This window comes from Sprattus sprattus (genome assembly GCF_963457725.1).
Source record: "Sprattus sprattus genome assembly, chromosome: 17".
NCBI classification, from domain to species: domain Eukaryota; kingdom Metazoa; phylum Chordata; class Actinopteri; order Clupeiformes; family Clupeidae; genus Sprattus; species Sprattus sprattus.
The window spans coordinates 5,060,192-5,073,938 of NC_137915.1; the positions used below are offsets into that span (position 1 = coordinate 5,060,192).

Sequence of the window (13,747 nt, forward strand, 5' to 3'; positions counted from 1 at the left end):
AGAGTGATGCTAACCCAGGTTCACGTCACCACGAGAAATTCCGACGTGATTCTCATCATGACGAAGGGCGTTGCGTGCTGAGTCGTGACCACACATTGGGAGCTTTTCTCTCCTCCTGCTAATTTGATGACTTTGGGAAGGGGGCCAACATTCTGAAGTGAAAATTCCGCCTTTTTCTTCTGGTAACTGTCTCCATGATGCCCTTTGACTGGAAATGGCGCGCAGTATTTTTACAGCCATAGAATTAAAGTGCGAGCGCACGAGTGAGCGCTCAATGTAGCATAACGTCTAAACTGGGTTGATCTATGATTTTCGGCCCCCGCTATTTTTGTGTATATGACCGACCGGTACCCTTGATGCTGTCATGTTTTTATTATTTCTGTTGTTACAGACCAACACCAAGACGTTAATAAACTTCACAGTTTTAGGCTACCGACAAACCACAACAGGCACATGCAGATCATTTTAACAATACTTTAGATACACATGACTGGCGCACATTTCATCAAAAATAAAGAAACAATATTCATTTATTGCCAGCACGTGCGCACTAGAGGGCACGCGCCTATTACGCACGCGCCTTTCACAAACGCCAATGTTACTTTGAGAATAATCTACACATTTGTCATGACCTTCAACTTCCAATCAATCATAGTCACATATATGACACAACCTAGCGTTCTGCAGAGTAATGCAGAAGACGCAAACAAACTGCATCTGTCGGTTCGCGGGAAGTAGAGTCCGCGTCAATCTTACCAACGCTAACGGTGGCTCCATTCATCCCTAGCCATAATGTGTGCACCAGTGACCGCCACTCCGACCTACTCACACCCTTGCGGGTTTTGGGTTAGAAAATGTCATATGAAAAGGTTATGGTTAAGGAAAGGTAAGGGAATAAGCTGATGTAGGCTATGGCTTGTTTTAAGAGTGATTTATTTTGTTTAAATTGGGGTTTTCTAAGTGAGAGGTAAAGCGCTCCTATAACCTGTTATTAGTCTCAAGGGTTCCCCATAAACAGGCCAATATTATAAGGGGCTTATCATTTTAAAGTAATCCACATTTAATTATATCCATAACTTGAGTGTGGGCGTTGGTATTGATGTGCCCTCAAAATTCCATCCAAAATCACAAAAAGGAAGGGAATGGAATCAAATGTTTTGGTATCACACACACACACACACACACACACACACACACACACACAAACAGAGAAAACACAACACGATATGTTATAAATGAGAAACATTGTATTTTTTTTAAAGTCAAATATAATTAACACCACAGACCTAAACACCATGATGGAATGTGAATGTTGTGGCCCAGATTCTATTCTTATGGTAAGAATAGTAAAGCAGACCAAATGTGTTTCTAAGCACACACGTCATATTACACACAGCTCTCTGGCGTGGTCGGTACAACAATATGTACAGCATTTAACAATCATTAAAACGTCCTTGACACAGTACTGTTTATGTTCATGATCTACGTTATTTACAGTGACATCTTCATTGGGAAATACATGTCTCACCCAAATGTGTTACAAGGTCTGATCAGCATTTTTCAATCAACCATACAATATTTTCATGATGAGTATGTCAGAAGCAGATAAACATCAAATATGTTACATGTAGATGTGACTGGGTTGACATGTGTAGCAGCGTGGTCCTACACATAATCTTGGTACAATGGCAGTGATTCAGAGACAGATAGACAAGTAGTGATAATGGACAGAAAACCAATGACTTTCTATATCCATCCCACAAGTTACACTGAGACCATGACTTCCTGTAGTTTTTGAGCCGTGACTTCCTGTAGTTTTAAGCCATTTCTGATGTCTTGTCACTCTGAGAGTGACCTGTGTATACTTACGGGCAGTTGCTTTGTTGCTAGACGATACAGATGGTAGAGATTACACTAGCCTCATTAATTCAGAGAAAAGATCCAAACCATTTGTACAACGTGCTCTCAGATTTTCAGCTATATAACCAGAGAAAAGCTGTTTTGTTGCATTACATTTCCACAGTATGAATTACACAGTCTACATGTAAACAAGTACATAGAGAAGGGAGGAGAACTCTGAGGGATTCTCTATAGATGCCAGTTGCAGAAATGATGAGAAATAAACAGTTACAAAAAAATTAAATACACATGTATCACAAACAATCTGAGAGGAGGGTGGTTGACAAAGGCCTACCCCCCCCCCCCCCCCCCCTCTCTCAAACACACACACACCCACCCACCTACTCACACACACACACACACACACACACACACACACACACACACAAACACACACACACACACACACACACACCCACCTACCCAAACCCCCACCCCCACACACACACACACACACACACACACACACACACACACACACACACAGACACACACACACACAGTGACACCTCAGTATTGCTTGATTAGTCTTCGTCTTTGAGAGGTCTTGCGCAGAATCTTCCTGAAGTCGTACGGGTTGTCTTCTTTCTCACTCTCTGTAGAGGGCATTCTAGGAAGGGACCGCCTGTCCACACAGAGAAAGGAAGAATGAAAGAGAGACAGTGAACACACACACACACACACACACACACACACACACACACACACACACACACACACACACACACACACACACACACACACACACACACACACACACACACACACACACACACACAGAGAGAGAGAAAGGAAGAATGAAAGAGAGACAGTGAACAAAGGACAGCTACAGCACTAGGTAGATCCTAAAAAACGAAACGCTTCTTGGAGGGTCGTGCATATGTTATGTCCATTACTGAAACCAGCCGTTTCATCCAAGACTGGAAAGAAGATGACGAGTTCAAGAGACAATAATGGATATATTGTAAGAGCATCTGTTCAGGTGTGTGCGTTTCCATTTAGACACACACCCACACCCACACCCACACACACACACACACACACACACACACACACACACACACACACACACACACACACACACAAACACACATCTCTATGTGACCCATGGATGTGTGCATTGAGAAACACATGAAGGAGAGTATTTATTGTATTCTTCTCTGCTCATGTACCGTTGGTCTCTGGGCGCGAGGGGGGCCCCAGGCTCAGAGAGGGGCCTGTCAGACGACTTGCTCCGGTCCGTGGAGGCGCGTGTGTCGTCGAGCAGCTGGAACTGGCTGGACAAGGCGCCCGTGGACTTGGATGGAGTCAGGCCCTGGTAGTACTGGTCATCCGTGTCTGGCAACTTACCTCCACTGGAGTCAAGACAAAACGAAAGAATGAATAAAAAATGGTTTGTGCAAGACATGATGACATCCCAGGACTGGACACACTGCTCTTGCTCTTACTCTTACTCTGTTGTTGAGTTAGTAGTTCTTCCCTGGCCTTTGTCATATGGACTTTGGGACAGAATAAGAGATCAAACCTTTGGGAACTACTACACTTATTAATCTCTCTGCCTGGGTGGCTCACCCATAGCCCTACAATATATATATTGTGTTTGGTTTGCCACCTGCCTCCTGGATCAGGCCAGGTTCAACTTGTGTGGTCCTTGCAGTCATACTGTGCCTTTGCAGTACAGTCATCCTGTGTACGGTGAACTCGTAACCAGAACGAGCGAAACCTGGACCAGTCATTTTGGTCCGTGCCTGAACTCCACTGCTATGCCCTCACATACAGATCCAAATAATACCAAGTGCAGGAAACATTTAAGGTTACCTCAGTTTGTTCGGGTCATCTGGGGAAATTGTTTTAGTAAAAAAAAAAAAAGGTAAAAAAATGAAAGCAGAGTAAAACTTGATGAAGCCGTATGAGTCATGGTGACAAGGATGCAATTACGAGGGTGTGGGTGGATTGTCAGCAGTCATTACTCTGACAGGGGTGACAGGCCCTGGGATATTCCCCCAGCTCGGGAGCGACCCCCCCCCTCCCACACACTTCACTTCAGCCAGAGCCACGGCGGCCTGCAACCATAGGCATAAATAAAGCTTATTACTGTGTTTCATAGCAGGCCAAGCACGGAGCTGCAGCGCCATTATTTCAGTTTCAGCTCAGCTCTCTCGGTCTGTGTGTGTGTGTGTGTGTGTGTGTGTGTGTGTGTGTGTGTGTGTGTGTGTGTGTGTCTGTGTGTGTGTGTGTGTGTGTGTGTGTGAGAGAGATATATGAGAGATATACACACAGACACTCAGTTTCTCCCTCTGGTGATTCTCCCATCGCTCATGCCCTTCTCTCTCCTTTCTCTCTCTCCCGTGTGCGGCCCATGTGTCACCCTCCCACGACACCCTCCCTTTTTCCCTCCCTGCCATCTTCTCCATCCCTCTCCTTCGTGTCGTGCCTGATTGCCCTCTGTTCTTCTCTTCTCAAGCTCCTCTATTCCTCAGCCTGATGTAGCACTGTCTGTGAGTGTGAGTGTGAGTGTGAATGTGTGTGTGTGTGTGTGTGTGTGTGTGTCTGTGTGTGTGTGTGTGTGTGTGTGTGTGTGTGTGTGTGTGTGTGAGTGTGTGTGTGTGTGTGTATGTGTGTGTGTCTGTGTGTGTCTGTGTGTGTCTGTGTGTGTGTGTGTGTCTGTGTGTGTGTGTGTGTGTGTGTGTGTGTGTGTCTGTGTGTGTCTGTGTGTGTCTGTGTGTGTGTGTGTGTGTGTGTGTGTGTGTGTGTGTGTGTGTGTGTGTGTCTGTGTGTGTCTGTGTGTGTGTGTGTGTGTGTGTGTGTGTGTGTGTGTGTGTGTGTGAGTGTGTGTGTGTGTGTGTGTGTGTGTGTGTGTGTGTGTGTGTCTGTGTGTGTGTGTGTATGTGTGTGTGTGTGTGTGTGTCTGTGTGTGTCTGTGTGTGTGTGTGTGTGTGTGTGTGTGTGTGTGTGTGTGTGTGTGTGTGTGTGTGTGTGTCTGTGTGTGTGTGGGTGTGTGTGTGTTTGTGTGTGTGTGTGTGTGTGTGTGTGTGTGTGTCTGCTCTTCTCATCTGAAGGGCGCGGTGTAATTCCAAACTATCTGACGTTTTTCTTTTCTTTCTAGAGGTCTTTCCATCTCTGAAAGTGAGGGCCATCTCTGTGGGTCTTCATGATCTGCAACCTCACTCAGTGATTATGATGTAAGGCTGAGCAGACATTGGAGCGTAACCATTGTCTTTTCCACCAATGAGTGATTGAGTGATGAGCTCCTACTGAAGCAGGGAATGTATATGGTCCTTGTAGCCGTCCTCTTTTGTATTGCTCCGGAAGAGCCCTTTTACCACTCCATCTCACCCCCCTTCAATTCATGTTTCTTCTCTCTCCACCTCCTTCTCTCTGTCTCTCTCTCTCTCCATCCTCTTCTCTTCTCTCGGTTCTCTCGCCCTCTTCTCTCTCTCTCTCTCTCTTCACCTCCTTCACTCTCTCTCTTTCATCTACTTCTCTCTGTCTCCACCTCCTTCTCTTCTCTCTCTTCACCTCCTTCTCTCTCTCTCCCTCTATCTCCACCTCCTTCTCTCTCTCTATTTCCAGAGTGTAGTTGTTAAAGTTCAAGGAGGTACTGTTCAAGTATGAAAATTGTGACGTGAAAATATAAATAAATCTGCCATATTTGAAACCATTTCAGTTTCATGAGAGAATGTCTATGTCTAAAATGATACAAATCAAGTCGGTAATGTCCTGTATTTACAGCAATACCCTAGCATAATAACAAATAATAGATTAATTCTAGTACAGGAGACACTTTTCAATAATTAAAAAGCTGAGGTGTATATATCGGTATCGGCATCGGCAATCGGCCAAAATGAGCTTGTAAATATCGGCATATCGGATATCGGCTAAAATTCAATATCGTGCATCCCTAGACATTACAGACCTAGGGTTAGTTTGGGTGTCCTACGCTAACCGTCGGGAACGTGTGGCTCACACTCACACATGTATTCTTCAGCACCTAGACTCAGTGAATACACTATTGAATCTTTATTATAATGATAATTAATATAATAATGTATTATAATTATTAATGTGAATACACATTTACCATTGCTTCCTGGGCCTTCGCCTCTCATCCTGGACTGATCTCTGCAAGAGAAAAACAAAATAGAGAAGAGAATAAGAGTTAAAGGTCAAGGTTCATCTGGGTGCACATGTACTTGTCCTCAGTGGTGTAGTCCAGGGTATACGCACACACACACACACACACACACACACACACACACACACACACACACACACACACACACACACACACACACTCAGTGGTGTAGTCCAGGGTATACGCAGGTATACGGAGTATACCCACTTATTTTTCATACAGCATTGAGTATACCCACTTCTCAAAACAGGGCGTTTATCCTGTGCTGTTGTATGGGCTGCTTAAAAAAAATTAAGAGTATACCCACTTCTCCAAGGACCACTACACCACTGCTTGTCCTGAACATGAATGCTGCCTGCATATGAGGAGCAGAATAATGAGCCTCACACACCTCTTGGGTTTACTGCTGCGCTCCGAAATGAAGATATTTCAACACTGATTCAGTTTTAAAGCACTGCCAATAAGATACACTGCAGCAGCTAAAATTGGTCCTTGAACAGTGTGTCTGCATTAACACCAGCAATTTTTTTTTTTTTTTTTTTTGTGCTGTATTTTTCTTTGCATCAAGCATTTGCCAAACATGGAGGTGAGCAAAAGGCTTGTGTTCCGTGTTCACAAGTGACAAACTTACATGGATGAGGGTGTAGTATGGTATGGATGAGGGTGGAGTATCTAACTAGCATGGATGAGGGTGTAGTATGTAACTTACATGGATGAGGGTGGAGTATCTAACTAGCATGGATGAGGGTGTAGTATGTAACTTACATGGATGAGGGTGTAGTATGGTATGGATGAGGGTGTAGTATGGTATGGATGAGGGTGGAGTATGTAACTTACATGGATGAGGGTGGAGTATCTAACTAGCATGGATGAGGGTGTAGTATGTAACTTACATGGATGAGGGTGTAGTATGGTATGGATGAGGGTGTAGTATGGTATGGATGAGGGTGGAGTATGTAACTTACATGGATGAGGGTGTAGTATGGTATGGATGAGGGTGGAGTATCTAACTAGCATGGATGAGGGTGTAGTATGGTATGGATGAGGGTGGAGTATCTAACTAGCATGGATGAGGGTGTAGTATGGTATGGATGAGGTTGGAGTATGTAACTTACATGGATGAGGGTGTAGTATGGTATGGATGAGGGTGGAGTATCTAACTAGCATGGATGAGGGTGTAGTATGTAACTTACATGGATGAGGGTGGAGTATCTAACTAGCATGGATGAGGGTGTAGTATGGTATGGATGAGGGTGGAGTATCTAACTAGCATGGATGAGGGTGTAGTATGGTATGGATGAGGGTGGAGTATCTAACTAGCATGGATGAGGGTGTAGTATGGTATGGATGAGGGTGTAGTATGGTATGGATGAGGGTGTAGTATGGTATGGATGAGGGTGGAGTATGTAACTTACATGGATGAGGGTGTAGTATGGTATGGATGAGGGTGTAGTATGGTATGGATGAGGGTGGAGTATGTAACTTACATGGATGAGGGTGTAGTATGTAACTTACATGGATGAGGGTGTAGTATGTAACTTACATGGATGAGGGTGTAGTATGTAACTTACATGGATGAGGGTGTAGTATGGATGAGGGTGTAGTATGTAACTTACATGGATGAGGGTGTAGTATGTAACTTACATGGATGAGGGTGTAGTATGTAACTTACATGGATGAGGGTGTAGTATGTAACTTACATGGATGAGGGTGTAGTATGGATGAGGGTGTAGTATGTGACTTACATGGATGAGGGTGTAGTATGGATGAGGGTGTAGTATGTGACTTACATGGATGAGGGTGTAGTATGTAGAATCTTCTGGCGTGTTGAGCGTCTTTGGTTTCTGTGTTCGCCGGGGAGTGCGTAAATGCTTAGGGTCGACTAAGAGCAGAACAAAAACAGCAGCCTTTGGTTAACAACAGCATCAAACTCTGCCGCTCTCTCTTGCAACTGGAAATATATTGAATTTCTGTGAAAAGGCGCTTTGCAATTAAGACGTGAGCAGGGCTATTTGTCTGCCAAAACTGTCAATTCTCCACTTAAGAGACAGGCTGAGGGGAAAATGCCATTTCCAATATGCTTCACACAATGGCACAGCTCAGGAGAAGGCCCTCCATCCCAGCTAGTGGAGAGGAGAGCACACAAAGGCTCCTGCTGGTATAGCTTGGCTGTCTAGTAACTTCTATGTGTTTTTCAATGGACTCCTTTCAAAGCAGTCGCTGAGGGGGAAAACAGGAGGGCAATCCTTTAAAGTGGGATCACACACAAACACTTTCCACAGCGGATACCAGTGTCCTTATTGAACGGAGGCCACTACTGACAGCTTAACCCCGGGGCGCATGTAGTTTTAATTTTTTTCGACAACAATCAATCAGAAATCCCCTGGCAGTCACAGCATGTTCTAGGCTTCAGCTGACCTAGCTATTATCACAGAACAGTTTCTCTGCGTGTGCTTGTACTGGGTAAAGTTTTTTTTTTTTTTTTTTTTTGCATTTATGTGGGGATTACACTAACCAGCGCTGGTAAAAATGGTATATTTTCGATTGTTTCCTAGGGTTTAGCGGCGGTTGTCACACTAGTGTTAAGTTAGTGACATGGGAGCAGAGTGCTAAGTCCAGTTAAATCAAGTTCAACTTCCAGAGCAAAACGCAATGCTCATTAATGTTAGTTTAATGTATTCTAGGAGCATCTCAGGCATTCTGATCTATCAAAGCTGTAAGATTCTTTACAGGAGCGGGACGTTTCTTTCTGTTGTTTAGAAATTAGTATTTCAGATCACCTTACAACGAGATAGAACTTTGTTTAAACGAACATATTTATTGTGGTCTGAGCATTGCGTTGCTCTATGCCTCGGCCACTTTCTTATTTTCATTGTGAGCCCTGCCGTACTACCTTGAGAGACAGAGATACATGTTTATTCATTAAATTGTTGATCTTTCAGTTATATATTTTATTCTATAATGCTATTTTAACCAAAACATGTCTGATCATTATATTTCCCATCCAGTAACTGTGTTGGGTTTAGCCCAAGAAAGCCTCCACAGGAACAATCCATCAATGTCTAGGAACGCCAAATGAGAAGACAAAAAACATTGTCATGTTTATTGTACAAGCTTTTCTGAAAGGTCGACCATGAGCCTTGATTGCTCAAAGGGAATAAAGCCAATTCAGGGGGCTTTCAATTTAATGGTCACTGTAATTGCAGGAGCACTTCCCAACTGAAACATAATTAGCATTTAATGACCTTTTGCATAAAGAGCAATGTGATTGGCATTCAAAATTGAAATTATTGCTCAGTTGTATTTCTTGCTAAGATGGGCGCCTACAGGTAATCTGGTTACATGTTGAATTGTTTATTAGATTATTATGCTAAAAGCATTAGAGAAGAGAATGTGACTGCCACAAGACTGAACTGCCCACCTTATCAACATGCATTAAAACATGACATTTCTGTTTGCTTACTTATCACTAGTATTAGCCATGGCATGTGGTTTCTTCTTCACTAATTTAAAAAAAAAAAAAAAAATTTTATACTTTAATGAAATTCCAGTGAACTAATTAAAGTGGTTTGAAAACTCTTCAAGTGCGTCTCTTCCAACCAAGAACATTTACACAGCACCTTATATTACATGGGTCTGGCCGCTCGAAAGTGGTCAGTGAAGGCGTGTAAACCAGCCCAATATTCACACTCTGTGTGTGGCACCCTTGCACTAAACTGATAGATTTGAGATGGATTGAATTGGAGGAATTGATTTGCCCATGGCAACCATTTTCTAGGTTTCTGATTAATGGGTACTGAAAAGGTTAGCCCAGTCTTCAAACACACACGCACACAGACACACAGACACACAGACACACAGACACACAGAAACACAGAAACACAGAAACACACACAGACACACACAGACACACACATACACACACACACACACACACACACACACACACACACACACACACACACACACACACACACACACACACACACACACACATACACACACACACACACACACTCACTCTCTTCGAAATACAATTTTATGACGATATGGCTTATAAGCCAACAGTTAAACTCATGCGTTTTGAAAAATAGAAGGAATAGCAGATATAGCAGAAATTAAACCACAACAAATTTGGGAGAAATGGGGAGTCCATAACGTCATCCACACTGAAGTTATCAAAAGAATGGGAACCCATGGCAAATCAAAGTAATGGCTTCAGACACAATGATTTTGTATGTTCTGTGTGGACATGAGGTGAAACCACAGATAATATAATCTTAGCCATCTTAAGTTCCCTAGCTCATCAGTCCTAAAGCAATTACATATATCACCCGACGCGATCAGACCAACAACAGATCCTGAGCCGCACTGGGAGTTGGCTGATGACGCATCTCGTCCAAGAAACACTTTCCTGTTTAAGCACTTGACATCTCCCACTTTTGCCTTTTGTTTCTTTTTTTTTCTGTATCTGATCAGGTGCCACGGGAGAGAAATGGGACGTTCTTTCACTGATAAGATCTCAGCTGGCTGGGGGGACTGACACCCAATAACAGAAGCTGGGCTTTTTCAATCTGTCTCTGCACCTGAGGCAGCGGGTGCGATGGGAGGATTAAAACCCCCCCAAAAAAAGAAAATAAAGAAAACCTGAGTTAAAAAACAGTGTGTCAGCTCTGTGTATCTTAAAGAAGTCATCGACAGTAAAATATAACACCAGAGGGTCCCTTGGGACTCCCCACTGTAATACACAGAGTTCTATCACATTGGCTATTGCAACCCACTCTATTTGTCATTCAGTCTCGTATTATTCTTGTTTCTATCTAGCTTGGACTTAAAAAACATACTAATGTCCTACTAATGACCCTCAAGAATGTCCATGAAAATAAAGAACCACTGGGGTTGGTTAAAACAGTTTACCAGTAAAACAGGCAACTATACAGTAGATATATTGTTTGAAATAGTAGATAAACAATAATACACGCAAGGTCGTTGATACATCTTTTACCCTTGCAGTGCAGTTTAAGGGCGTATTAAAACAGCCAATCACACCCCAATGATTTATTTATGATATATTATGCCCCCCTGCCCAGGAAATGGTTCAGTCCGAGCTACAGAATCCTGCTGCAGACTTAATGTCACTCTGAATGCATATGTATTTGCCTTAGTTCAGCACAGCTTGTCCTGTGTTTTGGTGTGCAGCTTCAGTTCAAACACAACTGAATTCTACACCCAGCCCATGCAGTAGTTTAGTTTATTAAAGATCCCCATTAGTCTACACCGTAGTGGAGACTATTCTTCCTGGGGTCCAGACATAAGACATTCCAATACAGATAAAAAAAGTGCATCTACAGCATGATCATTGTTGGTGACCACAACACAGACTTAGTAAACAACATTTACATTAAATGTAAATAGTGCCCACCTGACTGTTGATGAGCGATGCCATTCACAGCTTTTCCCTTCATGAACATGCCATTGCTGCTTGGGTCCATCTGGTGGGCGAGGATGATCTCGTTCAGTTTCAGCTGCACGGTATAGCAGTCCTGTGAGGCCTTGGAGATCTGAGGATCACAAGAGTTTAGAGTGTTGTTCCTTCAGGACCAGAACAAAATGGCACACATGCTTAACATCCTTGGAATATGTGCTAGGTCTACGAAGTTCTTTTATGACCTTGACCTCCATCCATGACCTTGAATGGTGAGGCCCATGCAAGAGTATTTCTGCATCTGTAAAGACCCTACATTTTGGTTTAAAATATGTAATCTGGTTTGAAACACTATAGGTTCATGTAAAGTTACCTGTGTGGAGAAGTCCTCCAGTTCCTCCGCCTCTCTCTGGGCGGCAGCCTTTAGATTCTTCCTGTCCTTTTGGCCCCTGAAGGTGCTCTGGATTTTTACGGCCGCCTGTTCTTCATCATGGAGCTCATCCTGCTGTGCCACGGATGTGCGGTGCTCCACATGGATATCGGTGATCTCCAGAACCTCATCCTCAACCTCTTCATATTCTTCCGTATTCTCTTCCTCCTCCATGTTCGTTTTATATCCCTTTTCTTGTTGTGTTTCTCCTCTCTTCTCCTTGAGCTTCTTCCTCTCTCTGTGTCCTCGGAAATTGCTTTGGAGCACAGTGGCAGCCTTCTCTTCGTCAACGTCTGGCTCGCTCGAACAAGGCTGTTCTCCATCTGGCTCTTGCCCTGATTCACGCACACATTCAGTCTCTAGCTCTACCTCAAGTTCTGATTCAGTTTTTGGTTCAGAAGCAGGCTGTGTCGGATCTGGCAGGGGTGCCTCAGCTAAAGGCTCTGGTGAAGGCTCACACGTCGTCTTCTTCTCCTTTTTATTGGGTATCTTACCTTCTTCCTGCAGCTTCTTGCGCTCCTTGTGGCCCCTGAAGTTGCTCTGGAGAACCACAGCGGCCCTCGCCTCATCCTCCTCCCCCCCGTCGCCCCCGGCTGCATCCTGCTCCTGCTCAACATCGACCTCCTCACACGCCTCCTGTAACTCCGTGGCTTCGTCCACTGGGGGCGGCTCAGGGAAAGGCTCTTCATGCTCCTTGGGGACACCCTTCGCTTTCTTGGGAATCTTCCCCTCCTTCTCCAGACGCTGGCGTTCCTTGTGCCCTCTGAAGTTACTCTGGAGGACCGTGGCGGCCTTGGCTTCCTGTTCCGGGTCTGGATCTCCCTCGACTCCTTCCTGGTTCTCCCCTTCAGGTTCAGCTTGCTCCGTCTGTTCCTCTTCCTCATCCTCTTCCGCTCCCTCTTCCTCTTCCTCTTGCATAGCAACAAGCTCTGGTTCCAAATCGTCTGTGGAGCCGTGTGGTGAGGTCATGGCCAGCTCTTGCCCGGCCAAGGTCTTCCTGCGCTCCTTGTACTTCTTCCTCTCTTTGTGGCCCCTGAAGTTGCTCTGGAGACAGACGGCAGCCTTAGTTTCATCCTCCTCTTCAGTCGTTCCTCCGTCGGCCCCTCCAGACCCACTGGCCAGGCCTGCTTCTCCAGCCATCGCAGCTTCCTCTGCCCGGATGAGGTCCTCTTCCATGGGGACAGGGGTTTGCGTCGGTGTGATCTCCTCATCCTCACTGGCCCTTTCCTGCTCCATGGCCTCTCTGGGAATGAAGAAGAGTGGGTGAATAATGACAGGCACTTATCAACAACATGTTGTGTAGCATTCTATTTTCATTCATTCTATAGCATTCTAAATACACTGGCATGATGGTAACTGCTGAAGGGAAAACTGGCCGTTTTGCAGCACTGCTTGGATATCACATTCCCATTTAGGTCTGGCTTTACCAATCAACAACATGTTGTGTAAATGTTCATTTTATAGCATTCTAAACACACTGGCATGATGCTAACTGCTGAAGGGAAAACTGGCCGTTTTGCAGCCCTGCTTGGAACTCATGTACCCATTCAGGGGCGCAGATAGCACTGGGGACGGGGGGGACCTGGCCCCCCTCAGATTCATAGTGACCCTGATCCGTCCCCCCCACTCTCCCTACGTAAGGCGACAATCATCAGTTAATAACTTTGCACAGCTGATGAGGCGATGTAAGCGCCCCCCCCCCCCCAGTTTAAAAATCCCATCTGCACCGCTGCACCCATTTAGGTCTGGCTCTACCAATGTGTCTGTCTCAGAACTGTCTTTACCAATGTGTCTGGCGTGTGTGTGTGTGTGTGTGTGTGTGTGTGTCTGGTGTGTGTGTGTGTGTGTGTGTGTGTGT

The 13,747-nt window shown here is 44.7% G+C and overlaps 1 protein-coding gene across 1 annotated transcript in view; it reads right to left on the bottom strand.

The window, feature by feature from the left end:
- Positions 1 to 2,409: 2,409 nt before the first annotated feature.
- Positions 2,410 to 13,747, bottom strand: part of myo3a (myosin IIIA) — a gene marked incomplete at both ends in the record, with an annotated part of 36,969 nt that continues 25,631 nt past the window's right edge. Inside the window, 7 exons of the mRNA XM_080855112.1 lie at positions 2,410 to 2,524; positions 3,072 to 3,254; positions 5,981 to 6,021; positions 7,825 to 7,916; positions 11,457 to 11,595; positions 11,833 to 12,224; positions 12,348 to 13,132. Coding sequence (XP_080711238.1) covers positions 2,410 to 2,524; positions 3,072 to 3,254; positions 5,981 to 6,021; positions 7,825 to 7,916; positions 11,457 to 11,595; positions 11,833 to 12,224; positions 12,348 to 13,132 — 1,747 coding nt within the window. The remainder of the gene's footprint in view (positions 2,525 to 3,071; positions 3,255 to 5,980; positions 6,022 to 7,824; positions 7,917 to 11,456; positions 11,596 to 11,832; positions 12,225 to 12,347; positions 13,133 to 13,747) is intronic.